Source organism: Xenopus laevis, chromosome 5L, assembly GCF_017654675.1.
Source record: "Xenopus laevis strain J_2021 chromosome 5L, Xenopus_laevis_v10.1, whole genome shotgun sequence".
Lineage (NCBI taxonomy): Eukaryota > Metazoa > Chordata > Amphibia > Anura > Pipidae > Xenopus > Xenopus laevis.
Genome location: NC_054379.1, coordinates 19,885,723 through 19,901,030, shown reverse-complemented (window position 1 = coordinate 19,901,030; position 15,308 = coordinate 19,885,723). Strand labels below are relative to the sequence as shown.

The 15,308-nt window shown below is 43.0% G+C and overlaps 1 protein-coding gene across 1 annotated transcript in view; it reads right to left on the bottom strand.

Moving 5' to 3' along the window:
- The window catches only part of LOC108716096 (ALK tyrosine kinase receptor-like), a 349,880-nt gene that overhangs the window by 78,900 nt on the left and 255,672 nt on the right, over nt 1-15,308 (bottom strand). Inside the window, exon 5 of the mRNA XM_041562409.1 lies at nt 6,010-6,137. Within this exon, the coding sequence (XP_041418343.1) occupies nt 6,010-6,137 (128 nt within the window). The remainder of the gene's footprint in view (nt 1-6,009; nt 6,138-15,308) is intronic.

Genomic DNA, 15,308 nt, shown 5'->3' with positions numbered 1-15,308 from the left:
AGAATGGAGTCTATGCAGAATTAATTCCGTACCCCCCCCATACAAAAACCTCCATGTGCACACGGCCAGCCCTTGGTAACAGCACAAACGGGCACTGCTGCTTGGTTTCTATGGAAATGGCACAAATCCTCTAAAAGTCACGAGAGGGGAAAGTATCACTTATTCACAGGAACAGACACAATGAAGACACAGTGCTGAGGGGGGGCACTAGGACCATGGGCACATTCCTATGCTGCATTCCCCAACTCCAGCCCTGGCCATCCAGAAGCAGTACTGCACCAAAAAGCTGGTAAATACGGAAGGTGAGGGAGGGGCAAGCAATGGGGAAGGTGGAGATGAGGGGGGTGGGATTGATGACAGCTGGGGGCTTGCCTTGGGCACTTTTAGCTTTTGGCCTGGCTCTGATATTGTCCTGCTATCTCTTGTTTAATGAGGTAATTTAGATATAGGAAGGCAGTGTGGAATGTGCAAAAAATGCCCAAATGTCAGACTTTTATTTGCACTCTCTTTGCCCCTGAATGGCTGCAGCTCTCAGCACCCTGTTACAGACACCGGAACCCCATGAACTGCAATCAGGGCTACTGTATTCATGTAGGCAGGTGGAGGCACATACTGTATGTATCCCCTTTTTTATAGATAGAAACATAGATAGATAGATAGATAGATAGATAGATAGATAGATAGATAGATAGATAGATAGATGATAGATAGATAGATAGATAGATAGATAGATGATAAATAGAATGGATGACAGATGGATTAGATAGACGGAAAGATAGATAAATAATAGATAGATACTGTGTAGATAAATGATAGATAGACAGATATATATATATAATAATCCCATCGATTACGGCACTCCATATTCAATCAGACTTATACAAAAGAGTCAATTCATTTAAGTTTATTTAGTGGACCAACGTTTTGATTCCTGTGTGGAATCGAAACGTTGGTCCACTAAATAAACCTAAATGAATTGACTCTTTGTCTAAGCCTGATTGAATATGGAGTGCCGTAATCGATGGGATTATTTATATATTTAAAGACTGGCACCCAGCCCTTGGATCTTTTTTGTGGTTGTGCGTTCCTCTTCATTTAGTATATATATATATATATATATATATATATATATATATATATATATATATATATATATATATATATATATATATATATATATATATATATATAATAGAATAGATAATAGAAGAATGATAGATAGATAGATGATACTTAGATTAGATAGATAGACATATGAAAGATAAAATATATAATAGATGGGATAAATAAATAGATGATAGATAGATAGATAGATAGATAGATAGATAGATACATTAGATAATAGATGGATGGATAGATGGATGACACTTGGATTAGATAGATGATGATAAAACAGACAGATGATAGATAAAATATTTAATATGGAATAAGTAGATAGATAGATGATAGATAGATAGATAGATAGTACTCCCTGTCATTAAAAAATAGTAGATAGATGGCTGATAGATAGCTAGATAAATGGATAGATAGATAGATAGATAGATAGATGCTAGATAGATAATAGATACTGTAGATAAATAGATGATAGATAGGCAGATAGATATATGATAGATAAATTAAATAATAGATGGAAGATAGATAGATGACACTTGGATTAGATAGATAGATGATAGATAAAATATATAATAGGGAATAAATAGATAGATAGATGATTGATAGATAGAATAGATGATAGATGGATTAGTTAGATAGACAGACAGAATAGATAATAGATGGATAGATAGATAGATAGATATATAAATGATAGATATGCACACTTTATCGATGAATTGATCCTTAGTTATTAGATAAGCAGGGTTCACCTTCAGAGTAAGGCACCGCCAGACCTTCCAAACTTTCACAAGTTGTAGTTATCACTCTGGTGAACCGATATCTCTTGTCAGTAATCACTTTATTTGAAAAATGCATATTTTTGGATCGGTTGATCCTTTCTCAGGTGAAGAGACAAATGAAGAGGAGTGGCACAGTGGCACCTGTCAGGGCTGTACCAGGCCATACACTCAACATCCAAGAAGCACCGCTGTGTAACAGGCACCCGAGAGGAGTAAAGAGCAATTATATGTGATGGATGGAGAAGAAAGTAAAGGTTAAGGAAGAGGGGACTGAGATCCCATTCAGATTTGTAAGACAGAGACAATCCTATTAGTTCCGAATGCTGAGGATTTACTATTCCTACCTAATGAGTTCCATTGTCACCAGTCACTTGTACTGCCGCCCTTATACTGACAAGAAAGGCTCTTCTCACTGAGGATTTATACATGAATATCCAAGGGAAAGTCTGCAAGTCTCACAGGAACAGAGCTTATTGGATGATAAAGGTCTTTTAATTGAAACATTTTGCCCTTAGATAAACAGGGCACATCTGGGGGGGGGAAGGTTTTCAGTTTGTACCGTCATGTATAAAATAGACAAGGGAAAAAAGAACAGCAACCAAATTAATTGAATGAATGCATAATGGGAAAGACTTGACAAATGGTGGTTCTTTTCCTTTCCGGAAACACTTTAGAGGAATACAAATGAACTTGCCTAATTCATTCCCCCCCCCATAGAAAGTTGCAGGTGATATTATGTATTTGAAGACTAGAGGAAAGGAGATACCCACGAGTACAGGAAGGCTTTTTACTGCCGTAATGGGCTGTAAATAGTCAGATATAGGGGGTACGCAAAACATGTTCAATTCCTTTCCAGCATGAAAGCCCAAATCAGTATTCAGTGATACATTGTCAGGACATTTTTCCTTTTGGGCTAACCTAATAGGCATTGAATGTGTTGTCATTTTTTCAGTCTAACTTGCTATACTTACTATGTGGTGCTCTGGAAGAAAAATCCAGAATGTTGCAAAATCATCCAAAACCAAGAACTGCAGCAAAGAATGAAGTGGCACTGTCATCTGTTAGACACTTACCATTCAATTATGATTATTTATTGGCTTTATACCATTGACTTCCTGAGCCTCATTCATCCCCAGCCTCACTATTACCCTCCATTATTTCAGTTTCTTCTCTTAAATATTAGAACCTAGTCTCTATCTTGACTACTTTCTTTCTTATGCTTCTGTTTCCTCTTGCCCTACTGTCTCCCTTTTGTCCGACTATCTTAATCTTGGTCAATTCTCACCCTTTTGCCCTACTGTCACCACATTACCCTACTGTTTCTAACTTGCTGATTTTCACCTTTTGCTCTACTGTCTCTATCCTACTCTTCTGTCCCTATTTGCCCATTTCTCTTACTCTCTTCTCCGACTGTATCAATCTTGGTCATTTTCCGACCTTTTGCTCTACTGTCTCCATTTTACCCTAGTGTCTCCATCTTGCCCAGTTCACAACTCTGTGCTACTCTACTGTCCATATTTGCCCAATTTTATTTCTCTCTTTCTTATCTACTGTCTCCCTGTACTATCTTCATCTAGCCCAATTCTCTCCCTATTGTCCTACGGTCTACTTCTCCCTTTACTGTCACAATCTTGCCATACAATTTCCACCTTTCCCTAATTTAGCCATATTATGCTGCTTTCATCTTGCCCTGCTCTCTTCATCTTGGTCTACTTTGTCCACCTTGTCCTACTGTTTTGATCTTGTCGTACTGTCTCCAACTTGCCCTACTGTCTCCATTTTACCCTACTATCGCCATATTGTCCTACTGTCTCCATCTTGGTCTACTGTCTCCATCTTGCCATTCTATTTCTTCTTACTCTACTGTCTCCATCTTGCCCTTCTATTTATTCTTACTCTACTGTCTCCATCTAGCCTTACTGCCTCCATCTTGGTCTACTGTCTCCATCTTGTCCTACCATCTCCATATTGGTATACTGTCTCCATCTTGATCTACTGTCTCTAACTTGCCCTACTGTCTCCATCTTGGTCTACTGTCTCTAACTTGCCCTACTGTCTCCATCTTGGTCTACTGTCTCCAACCTGCCCTGCTGTCACCATCTTACCCTATTATCTCCATCTTGTCCTACTATCTCCATCTTGGTCTACTATCTAAATCTTGTCCTACTGTCTGCATCCCAGGGTAAACGTAAAGACAGCTTTCATTAGCTGCGTCTTAGCATGTAAGGGGGAAACAAAAGAGGGTCAGAGTGGGGAAGAGCTTATACATTAAAACAGCAGATGCCATTACTTAAAATGACTCCACCTGACACATTTCAGACCAGCCCCTTTCAGAGATGGGTCTAAAGAGCAGGTCACTGTATAAGAACCAGGTCCAACCAGGTGCTGGGTTCATCAGTGGTGCATGTGTGCTTTGGTTGGGGGGTACAATTTCTTGCTGCAACTCCCATGGCCCTACTCTCCATGCCAACCCTCTTTTGTCCCACACCCACAGTGTAACAAATGCCTGTGTTGTGCCGCCACATGGGATTATGGATAATTAGGTTGTGCTAATTTAACTTTTGGAGGAAAAGTTGAAGAGATAAACTAAGTTGCTACCTATAAATCAGCGCAGAGGAGCCGGTGTGGGATAATGTGATATGCAGTATGAATAATGAGAGCCCATCAGTTCAACAGCATTCACTGCATTCCATCTAAATAATGTATGAGCCCCTGTATTGATGAATTCCTGCCATCATCTGTCTTACATCCCCCCCTCCTACTGTATATATTATATATATATTATTATTATTATTATTATTAACTCTTCTACAGATATGGGTGTATTAACCAGGAACCCGTTATTCAAAGACCTCTGAAATTCGGCCATGCCCTTTCCATTGTGCCCTCATCTATTTGTATAGAGCCGCTCAGAGCCCAATATTGGTACAAATTAGCTGTTTCCCCAGTGCCAGCTTGGGAAGCTGATATCAGTGATATATTGCAGTTACATTGAAGTGTCTCTAAGGCACACGCGTCTCCTTCTGCTCCGATTACTGCAGTATAAATTAGTCCTCTATGTGTTTACACAGCAGCTAAATACTCTCTGTCTCCTGCCTCCGGCGTATCTGCTCCCTGCCTTCCAGATAGGGTGTTAGCAAAATACTGTGAATGGTGTCCCTGGGGCAGGGATATTGGTTTCAATACTAGAAATGAGTAGAGCTCATACAACGTGAGGCCAGGATCCCAGCTGGAAATGGAACTTTTGAACTTCGGTCCATTTTAAAAATCTATAATTCTGTTAATTGCTTAGTAATAAATAGCATGGCAAAATTCAAGTCAAGCACTTCACTTAATATTTTCATCTACTTCATACACCCTGGAAAATGTGCAAGAAGGAACAGGTATTTTCCCAAATTTGCACTCCCAGTATCACTACAGGGCATTCTCTCCCCCAGTTCTACCCCTGTATAATGATCTATCCCTTATCTATTCTGCCTGAGATCCAGTATCACCGAGGGACATTCTCTCTCCCAGTTCTACCCCTGTATAATGATCTATCCCTTATCTATTCTGCCTGAGATCCAGTATCACTGAGGGGCATTCTCTCCCCCAGTTCTACCCCTGTATAATGATCTATCCCTTATCTATTCTGCCTGAGATCCAGTATCACTGAGGGGCATTCTCTCCCCCAGTTCTACCCCTGTATAATGATCTATCCCTTATCGATTCTGCCTGAGATCCAGTATCACTGAGGGACATTCTCTCTCCCAGTTCTACCCCTGTATAATGATCTGTCCCTTATCTATTCCTCCTGAGATCCAGTATCACTGAGGGACATTCTCCTCCCAGTTCTACCCCTGTATAATGATCTGTCCCTTATCTATTCTGCCTGAGATCCAGTATCACTGAGGGACATTCTCTCTCCCAGTTCTACCCCTGTATAATGATCTGCCCCTTATCTATTGTGCAAGTAGTACAGGACACAAACTGAAGGTTCCTGTATGCATCATCATAACAGTTCAATGCAGCACATAGAGATCAGCAACATGAAACTCTTGGCAAGTAATTAAGGACAAAAATAAATCCCTGAAAAATAACCGTGGGGTGTACAATAGTAAATACAGTTGTACGTTACCTTGACTGCAGTTCCTAATAGCGAAGGAATCAACAGCAGCGACTGTTCCCCGTTCTTCGGCAACATACTCAAGTGAGATCCGGAAGGGCTTCTCCATGTGCCCAATTGCCCCTCGGAGCTGCACCCATCTGACGCCATGCAACAGCACAAGAAAAAACAAGAGAAAAACGCAAGTTAGCGTTACGAATGATTTAAAGGTACGGCAACCAGCAGATCCTTGTGTCCATTTGTGGGGTCTCATTTTAATGTGACTGCTTGGGGAGACTTGTATAGAAACAGTAATTTCAGGAAATAGTGCAAATTGTGCGAGGCTGGCATGAATGGCGATATTCACTAGTCAGTGTCCAGACAAATACAACTGTTATGCCTGTCGTTTCGCCCAGGAAATCAGTGACGGATGGAATCCCGCGCTCCAAACACTGCGCCCATTCATTAACAGAAGTCCTAATGCTGTTAGAGGCTCACAGAGGCCCCAGGCCCAGGGAGAGGCCGATATCTCATCTGCTAATTAGATAATGTGTTTAACGATTAATCACTTGTCTCCCAAAGCAGAATAGAGCCAATGTGTCCCAGAAACACATTGGCATTAAAGGGGAATTAAAGATGGTGAAACAGATGTTAGGTTTAGGGACTCCGATCCAGAGTCCAGTACAGTAAATCGACAGCACAGGGAGGGAGTGCTCATAACGTATATATAAATACAGACATACATATATTATACCTATAAATGGAAATGCAAAAGTGTTCATTTTGCAAGTCTTTACTTCCCCTTTAAAGGTATGATTTGTATACATTATATTTAATTTATATAGTACTATACACAGCTCTGTACAGTTTTACAATACAGCAATCATAACAAACAGGGAGATCATAATTGCAATAAAAAACAATATACACAGTAACAAATATTAAAGAAGAACTTAAAAAGAATAAACATAGAAGTGCTGTATTTTATATACTGTACTGCACCAGCAAAGAGGCTCGGCAGTCCTATAACAGTAATTAATCAGGCCTTCGATATTACCCCCAGCAGCTCCCCACCTTGTGCGTCAGTGACACTGCACATGCTCAGTGAGCTCTGGGCTGCTGGGGAGAAGCTAAGCTTAGGGGTTGGGGGAAATCATCAACAGACCTCCCAACTGTCCCTTTTTATGGAGGGACAGTCCCTCTTTTGTCAGTTCAACCCGCAGTCCCTCATTTGTACTGGAAAGTCCCTATTTTCTCTGCACTGAACAGCCAGAAAAAGAAACAAAGTTTCTCACTTAATTGGCTTTTAGCAGAGAGCCCAGAACAGCCAACAGGTGCAGATAAGATACTTTGTAACAATTTTGAGACACAAAAAACAGTTTAGATAAGGAGAAATATTTTTAAACTTTCATAACCTGCCAAATTTTGTAAAATGAACATGGTAATTAGGGGGTGTGGCCACAGAAAGGGGCTTGGTCAAAAAATCTTTCTGTTCTACATACGAAAAAAAATTTTGCCCTTCTTTTTACTTCCAAAACGTTGAGAGGTATGCTGTCATAAAAGCTGATGCTACAGGACTGATTATGAATAAACTGTGATGCAGACTGCACTGATTTCTATGCTGCTATGTTGCCACTTGGCCAGTATTGAACCGTGTAGCCGGTAAATTACCAGCCAAGGTGGGGCTAGTATTACAAATTTACCGGCAATGTAGCTGCCGGTAAATTTGTGATCACCAGTCAAACTGCTCCCGACCTGCCTCTAATGCACCTCCCAGCCCACCCCTTTCTTCCCTTTATAGTAGGTGTCCCCAACCGCGTCCAAATTTGCTGCTGACCCCTGCCACCCCCGGTCCTCGCAAAAAAAAAACATTTTGCCAAAAATGTTGGAGACCCCTGGTTTATAGTTACAATACTTACCGATTCCATGCTCCATGACTAGGGTCCACCCCTCAACATTATGACCCTGCCCCTGTGACATCATAATCCCGCCACTGTGACATCACAACCCCACCCATTTACATCACGATCCTCCACCTCGTGGACCAGTCCCCTTCCCTGGCCGGTAAAGCTTTTTCAAAAAGATGGCAACCCTAATTGTGACTGTTATTTTGTATATATACTGTTTATTGTGAGTGGGTCCTTAAGCTCGGTAAGTGACAGCAGCACAGAGCATGTGCAGTGAATCAGCAGAAAAGAAGATGGGGAGCTACTGGGGCATCTTTGGAGACACCGATCTTTAATGCTAATGGGCTGTGGTTGCCTTGGGCTGGTACAGAAGCACAAAACATAAAGTGTAATATTCCTATCCTTACTCTTTGTTAAACTTTAGTTCTCCTTTAAGTAGCACATTATAAGAGACACAGAGCTTGGAGCTTGCAATCTAAAATATCCATTTTACATAAGTGGGGTTTATTAGTACAAAGACATTGGTGACTGCCCACACAAAACATCTTTCTCTGCATATATCAGTTTATACATGGGGGGTGGCATAGTGCTTGAGAAGTAGGCAGAGAAGGAACAGATGGAGCGACGCACACATTCCATCTGTTCCGTTCCTCTAGACTTAGGGAGACGTTTGCCAGACGTCCAGAAACCAACGCCGCAGGCTAAACTTCTTCTCAACGAGCTGCAGCTACTACAGTGTTTCATGAGTTCAGAAATATTCAAAGACTTAAATAAAACAGCTCCTCTAGTGGTGAGAAATAGACTGCACTATGTGTAACCTCTGTCAAGTCAAGCAATATTTTGTATAGAAAATGTTTTATGTGCACAGAATCTAAAATCTGCAGTATGGCAGCTCCTATCTATGTACAAAAGCTCATTGATCACGTCACGTGTCATATGTGGAACCCCCTGTCATACAGTCAGACATTTTCTGTAACCCAAGGAGCTTGTTGGTGGAGGCAAGTTGCTTAGTGCGCTCCTATCAGAGCAGACTGGCACGTTATTTTCCCCAGCGCAGTCGCCAGTTCACATTCCCTGCTGTATTCCTGGCATGTCATAAATCTGATTCCCATAAATCAAACAGAAACTGATTTCCCAGAACTTCCCTTTAAAGCACGAGCTGACACGGAGGGGTCGGAACATAAAGCGAAATGTAAATTCCTTGATATGATTCCGATGTCTGTTCTCTGGTTAAACATAACTCAGATCAGTCCTGATGGTAATGTATATGATCTCCAGCTGCTCATTTATACACTCATCTCCTGTTATCATTCTCCCTGTATTCTTGTCTGTCATGTCATCCTGACACTGAGATATCAGTATATACTGAGTAAAGGCAAGGAAAGGGTAAGAAGTGGTTTCTTGGTATTCATATAGGGGCCACCTGTGGTTCCTCATTCTGTATGTACCACTCAGCTTCCCCTCTGTCTGGGCAGGGTCCATCTGTGGTTCCTCATTCTGTATTTACCACTCAACTTTCCCTCTGTCTGGACAAGGTCCATCTGCGTTTTCTCATTCTGTTTGTACCACTCAACTTTCCCTCTGTCTGGGCAGGGTCCATCTGTGGTTTCTCATTTAGTATGTACCACCCACCTTCCCCACTGTCTGGGCAGGGTCCATATGTGGTTTCTCATTCTGTATTTACCATTCAACTTTCCCTCTGTCTGAACAAGGTCCATCTGCGTTTCCTCATTCTGTTTGTACCACTCAACTTTCCCTCTGTCTGGGCAGGGTCCATCTGTGGTTTCTCATTTAGTATGTACCACCCACCCTCCCCACTGTCTGGGCAGGGTCCATATGTGGTTTCTCATTCTGTATTTACCATTCAACTTTCCCTCTGTCTGAACAAGGTCCATCTGCGTTTCCTCATTCTGTATATACCACTTAACGTTCCCTCTGTCTGGGCAGGGTCCATCTGTGGTTCATCATTCTATATGTACCACTCACCTTCCCCTCTGTCTGGGCAGGGTCCATCTGTGGTTCCTCATTTTGTATGTTCCACTCAGCTTCCCCTCTGTCTGGGCAAGGTCCATCTGTGGTTCCTCATTCTGTATGTACCACTCAACTTTCCCTCTGTCTGGGCAGGGTCCATCTGTGGTTCATCATTCTGTATTTACCATCCAACTTTCCCTCTGTCTGGACAAGGTCCATCTGCGTTTCCTAATTCTGTATGTACCACTCAACGTTCCCTCTGTCTGGGCAGGGTCCATCTGTGGTTGATCATTCTGTATGTACCACTCAACTTTTCCTCTGTCTGGGCAGGGTCCATCTGTGGTTCCTCATTCTGTATGTACCACTCAACTTTCCCTCTGTCTGGGCAGGGTCCATCTGTGGATCCTCATTCTGTATGTACCACTCACCTTCCCCTCTGTCTGGGCAGGGTCCATCTGTGGTTCCTCATTCTGTATGTACCACTCAGCTTCCCCTCTGTCTGGGCAGGGTCCATCTGTGGATCCTCATTCTGTATGTACCACTCAACTTTCCCTCTGTCTGGGCAGGGTCCATCTGTGGATCCTCATTCTGTATGTACCCCTCACCTTCCCATCTGTCTGGGCAGGGTCCATATGTGGTTTCTCATTCTATATGTGCCACTCAGCTTCCCCTCTGTCTGGGCAGGGTCCACCTGTGGATCCTCATTCTGTATGTACCACTGTGACCCATTTATAAGGCTGGTCATGTGGGAAAACATGTGGAAGGTAAGAGTCAGGGACGAAGAGTTTAGAATTATACTTCATTAAGGCTGGTGTATGTTGTAAATGATACAGCAGCCCTGTGCACAAACAGCAAATGCAATAGTCACAGTGATACTTGTTTGCTCCTGCTGTTCCAATACGAAACTCACTGTTTTTAGAACACTTTATATACAAAGAATCAGAGGTCACTCACACTCACACGGAAACAGCAAGTTTTATACACAAAAGAGCTATTTAGATAATAAAGGAATCATCTCTGCTAGGTTTGCTGTTCTGTACAAGCAGCTTCCTATGTGGTTCTCTGTAGCACTGAAACTGCTCTGCAACAAAAGCATCACATGAAAAATTTTGGGCAGGTAGAATGTATTGGTTCCCCCACTGTTCCACTGAATGGAGCTCCCGAATGCAGACCCTGCGAGGAACCATCCTACATAGAGGTTTCACTCCATGAATAAAATATTTCTCTTCTGTTCTGTAACTTCCACTTCTGTTCTGTAACAATTCCACAATAGAAATCTCAACAGATAATATATGTAATTGTCCAATGAAAAGGTGCGTTTATCCACTTACATTGTCCTGCAGCGCTTAGTACATAGAAATACATATACTGGCATAGTTTTATGGTATCTCTCTGTACAGACTATGAGCAAACTTAGGGGCTGTTCCTGCTGAATTGTGCTTAGTACAGGGGAATACCTATGCTGTCATAGTTTTATGGTACAGGCTACAGGCTATGAGCAAACTCTGGGGGCTGTACCTGCTGAATTGTGCTTAGTACAGGGGAACAGGGCTGCCATCAGAAACTGCTGGGCCCCATACGACAACATTTCCTGGGCCCCCTGGGCTGCGCCCACCGCAAGCCCCACCTATAGGTCCACCCTCCCCACCCCACAAGTCCACCCCCCACCATACAGTAAAAAAAAAAAAAATATTGGTGGTCAGGACCCCCCAATAAAAAAACATTGGTGGTCAGTGCCCCCATAAAAACATTGATGGTCAGGGCCCCCATAAAAAACATTTGTGTTTAGGGCCCCCCATTAAAAAATATTGGTGGCTAGGACCCCACATGATAAGAAAAAAAAATTCCACCACGTTATAAGAACATTGGTGGCCAGGGCCCTCCCTAAACGTTCAGAAGTTTAAAAAAAAATTGGTGCCCAGCCCCCACCACACAACAGGGACCACAAAGGGTTACCATGTTACATTTACTTCATTAGTGTGGCCCACCTGCTGTCAGTGAGCTGCCAACTACAGAAGGGAGGAGGGGAGCACAGGTGGCTGCATCTTCTTCCAGTGACAACATATGCTTCCCTTATTGGTCACAGAATTTCAAGTCCTGGTAAAGCTGCATGGTGATTGGATGAGCTGGAGGGGAAGTTCAAACCTCAGCTATCCAATCCCTGAGCAGCTCAACCGGGACAACTCTGTGACCAATAAGGGAAAGTAATGGACAGAAGATACCTCCCCCTGTGCTCCTGCCCTGCCTTCCCAAAGTCAGCAGCTCTCAGAAAGCAGGGGGGCCCGGCTAATCAAGTAAGTGCGGTGTGGCCGGGCCCCCCTTACCCTCGGGCCCCCTACAACTCTCCCCCCTGATGGCGGCCCTGCAGGGGAATACCTATGCTGCCATAATTTTATGGTATCTCTGTGTACAGGCTATAAGCAAATTTAGGGGGCTACAGATACAGATTAGGAGTCGTGTGTTGCATTCCTGTGTGGATAAGTTGCAGAGAACAAACTATTAAATATATGGAGCAGTTTCATCACCTTGAGGAACCAGATAAGTTTTTAGGCCGGTGCTTTTGGTGCCTGGAGAGAATAACGACGTCCCCAATTCCAATTACAGCGAGAGGAAAGGAAGTCATATAATGAGTCACAGAGGCCCCTCTTGTACCTGCCATTCTCCTGCTGCAAATAACTGCTGCTCCTGAGATTACCCTAATAAACTCTCCTCCGGTGCCGAGTACCAAGTGTTAAAGCGGCTGCTAGTAATATCGGGGGAAACTGCCAGCAATATACCTTTATCATGATGCTATATCTTGCAGTGACAGCTTTTGTCTTTATTGGGCCAAACGGTAATTAGGAGTCAGGGCATAAAATGACAGTATGGAGATAGAGAGAGGAGAGGCAGAATGCTGGTGAATGAATAAAGGGCAACTAAGACTAATATGCTAATTGCGCTGACATGAACCTTCCAAGGAGTTGTACTTTATCTAGAGGGGGGATGATAACAATGCCGACGGGGCTGGTTTCAATGATATCTGGACAATTTACAGCAATATATTGGCAAGGATTTCTCTGCTGTAAGTTCTGACTGCATGATCCACCTAGTGACAGACTCTAGAATCTGTTCAAAATTGCAATTTTTATGGGATGGATATAATTAATGTTAAATGGATATAACTAACTCAATATTAGGGGGGCACAGGCCCAGATAAATGCTTGAGCTCTTTACTCCCAGATGTAGTGTCCTAAAAACACCCGTGTGTAAGAGCCCTAAGGGTTTCATAGGGTTTATTAACATAGAGGCACAGGGCTGCTGGCAGCGGGATGCACAAGATAATCTTTATTTCCTAGCACTTATTAAAGGGATACTGTCATGGGAATTTTTTTTCCCAAAATGCATCAGTTAATAGTGCTGCTCCAGCAGAATTCTGCGCTGAAATCCGTTTCTCAAAAGAGCAAACAGATTTTTTTATATTTAATTTTGAAATCTGACATAGGGCTAGACATATTGTCAGTTTCCCAGCTGCCTCCAGTCATGTGACTGTGCTCTGATAAACTGTGATTGTGCTCTGATAAACTTCAGTCACTCTTTACTGCTGTACTGCAAATTGGAGTGATATCAACCCCCTCCCTTTCCTCCCCCAGCAGCCTAACAACAGAACAATGGGAAGGTAATCAGATAGCAGCTCCCTAACACAAGATAACAGCTGTCTGGTAGATCTAAGAACAGTATTTAATAGTAAAATCCAGGTCCCACTACGACACATTTAGTAGGAGAAACAACAGCCTGCCAGAAAGCAGTTCCATCCTAAAGTGCTGGCTCTTTCTGAAAGCACATGACCAGGCAAAATGACCTGAGATGGCTGCCTTGTAGAGGCTTTTTTAGTCAGTCTATTGCCCTCTGTCTTTAAGAAGAATACAGGGGAGAGGCTTTTCCATGTGAGCTCAGAACAGAGCAGTCGGCATCTAGTAAATACCAATACATTAACTAATAGAGGGGACTGACCAGGTCTGGATTAGGAGTCAAAATAGTCCCTGGCATTCCAAGTACAAAGAGGCCCAAACAGATCCCAGCAGCCCACTAAATAGTGACTTTCTATGGCACCTGATAGCAGCCCCTCTGGCATTTGCCAGAACCCACAGTTTGCCAGTCCAGGTCTGAGCCTGACACACCTCTGCCAGTACAGGAATGAGCACCTCTCTGCAGTGTTTTTTTTTAGTTTGAAATAAAAGTTTGCAGGTTTTTTTTTTGTTTGAGCCATTTACTAAATTGCTACAATTTCATTGTGTAATGTGTAATTATTTCCTGCGCGCTGGGAAACACACATTTTACAGACATTTTATCTGCAGATCCAGCGGCGCGGCTGCTAAGAGACTCTGCAATTTGCTTTTATTTCACAGGAATTTTGGAATTCTTTGAGGTTCCCTGAAATGTGGCAAAACTACAGCCAGCGTCAGACTGGTGGGCCCACCACACACCCCTAGGCCCCCCAATGCAGACGCAAAGCCCCCTCCGGCCCCCAGCACCTGCCTTCTTCCTTTTGCCAGGGAGAGAGGTCAGAAGCCACAGAAAAGGCTTCACGCAGGGAGCGGTTCTGGGCTGGTGGGAGTCACGAGGACCGGGGCCCACCGAGTTTTGTACCCGGTATCCCACTGGCCCAGCCCGACCTTGGCTAAAGTCCATGTGCCAAATACCTACATTTGCTAAAGGGGGAAGTTCTCCTTAAAGATAAATGGTTTTCAAATAGAACCTCACATATAATAGGGCTCATTTATGACTCCGGGGAAGGCGTTAGTAAGTCACTAGCATCCCCCCGGGCTCTGCTCTTTGTCTCAGGACATCTTGTCCTTACCAACTGCCCCTTCTAGGTTCCCCACTCAGTACAAAACGTCAGTTGATGTTCAGCCCCTACTGAGCATGCTCCTTGACTTTAATGGTGTGTTATAAAGCAATTGTGACATATTCAAACATTAGTTGCTAGCAAAGGCGTCAAGTCAGGGAGCAAGCTCAGTAGGGGAGGACACTGCAGAGAAATGTATAAGGTAATGTATGAAAATGTAGCTTTATATTTGTTAAGAACCAGGGGCCAGTACATACTGCTAAAAACAAGGGGCCACATTTTGAATGAGGACCATGGAACAAGCAGAACTGGGGCATAGGCAGGACAAGTGTTTGGCAAACTGGATAAAATTTTTTTTAAAGGGGGTGGTTCACCTTTGAGTTAAGTTTTAGTGTGTAATAGAATGGCTAAATCGAAACCACTTCTCCTTTGGTCTTTATTTTCTCTTTCTTTATACTATAAACCCCTTGGATGTTGCTCCCAATGGCCTCAAACAGGAGCTTATTTTCGAATTCCTGGGTTGGAGGCAAGCTTTGGTTGTATAAAAACCAGATGTCCTGCCAAACAGAACTTCCTGTAGTCTGCCAGTCCACATTGGGGCTACCAATAGCCAATTACAACCCTTATTA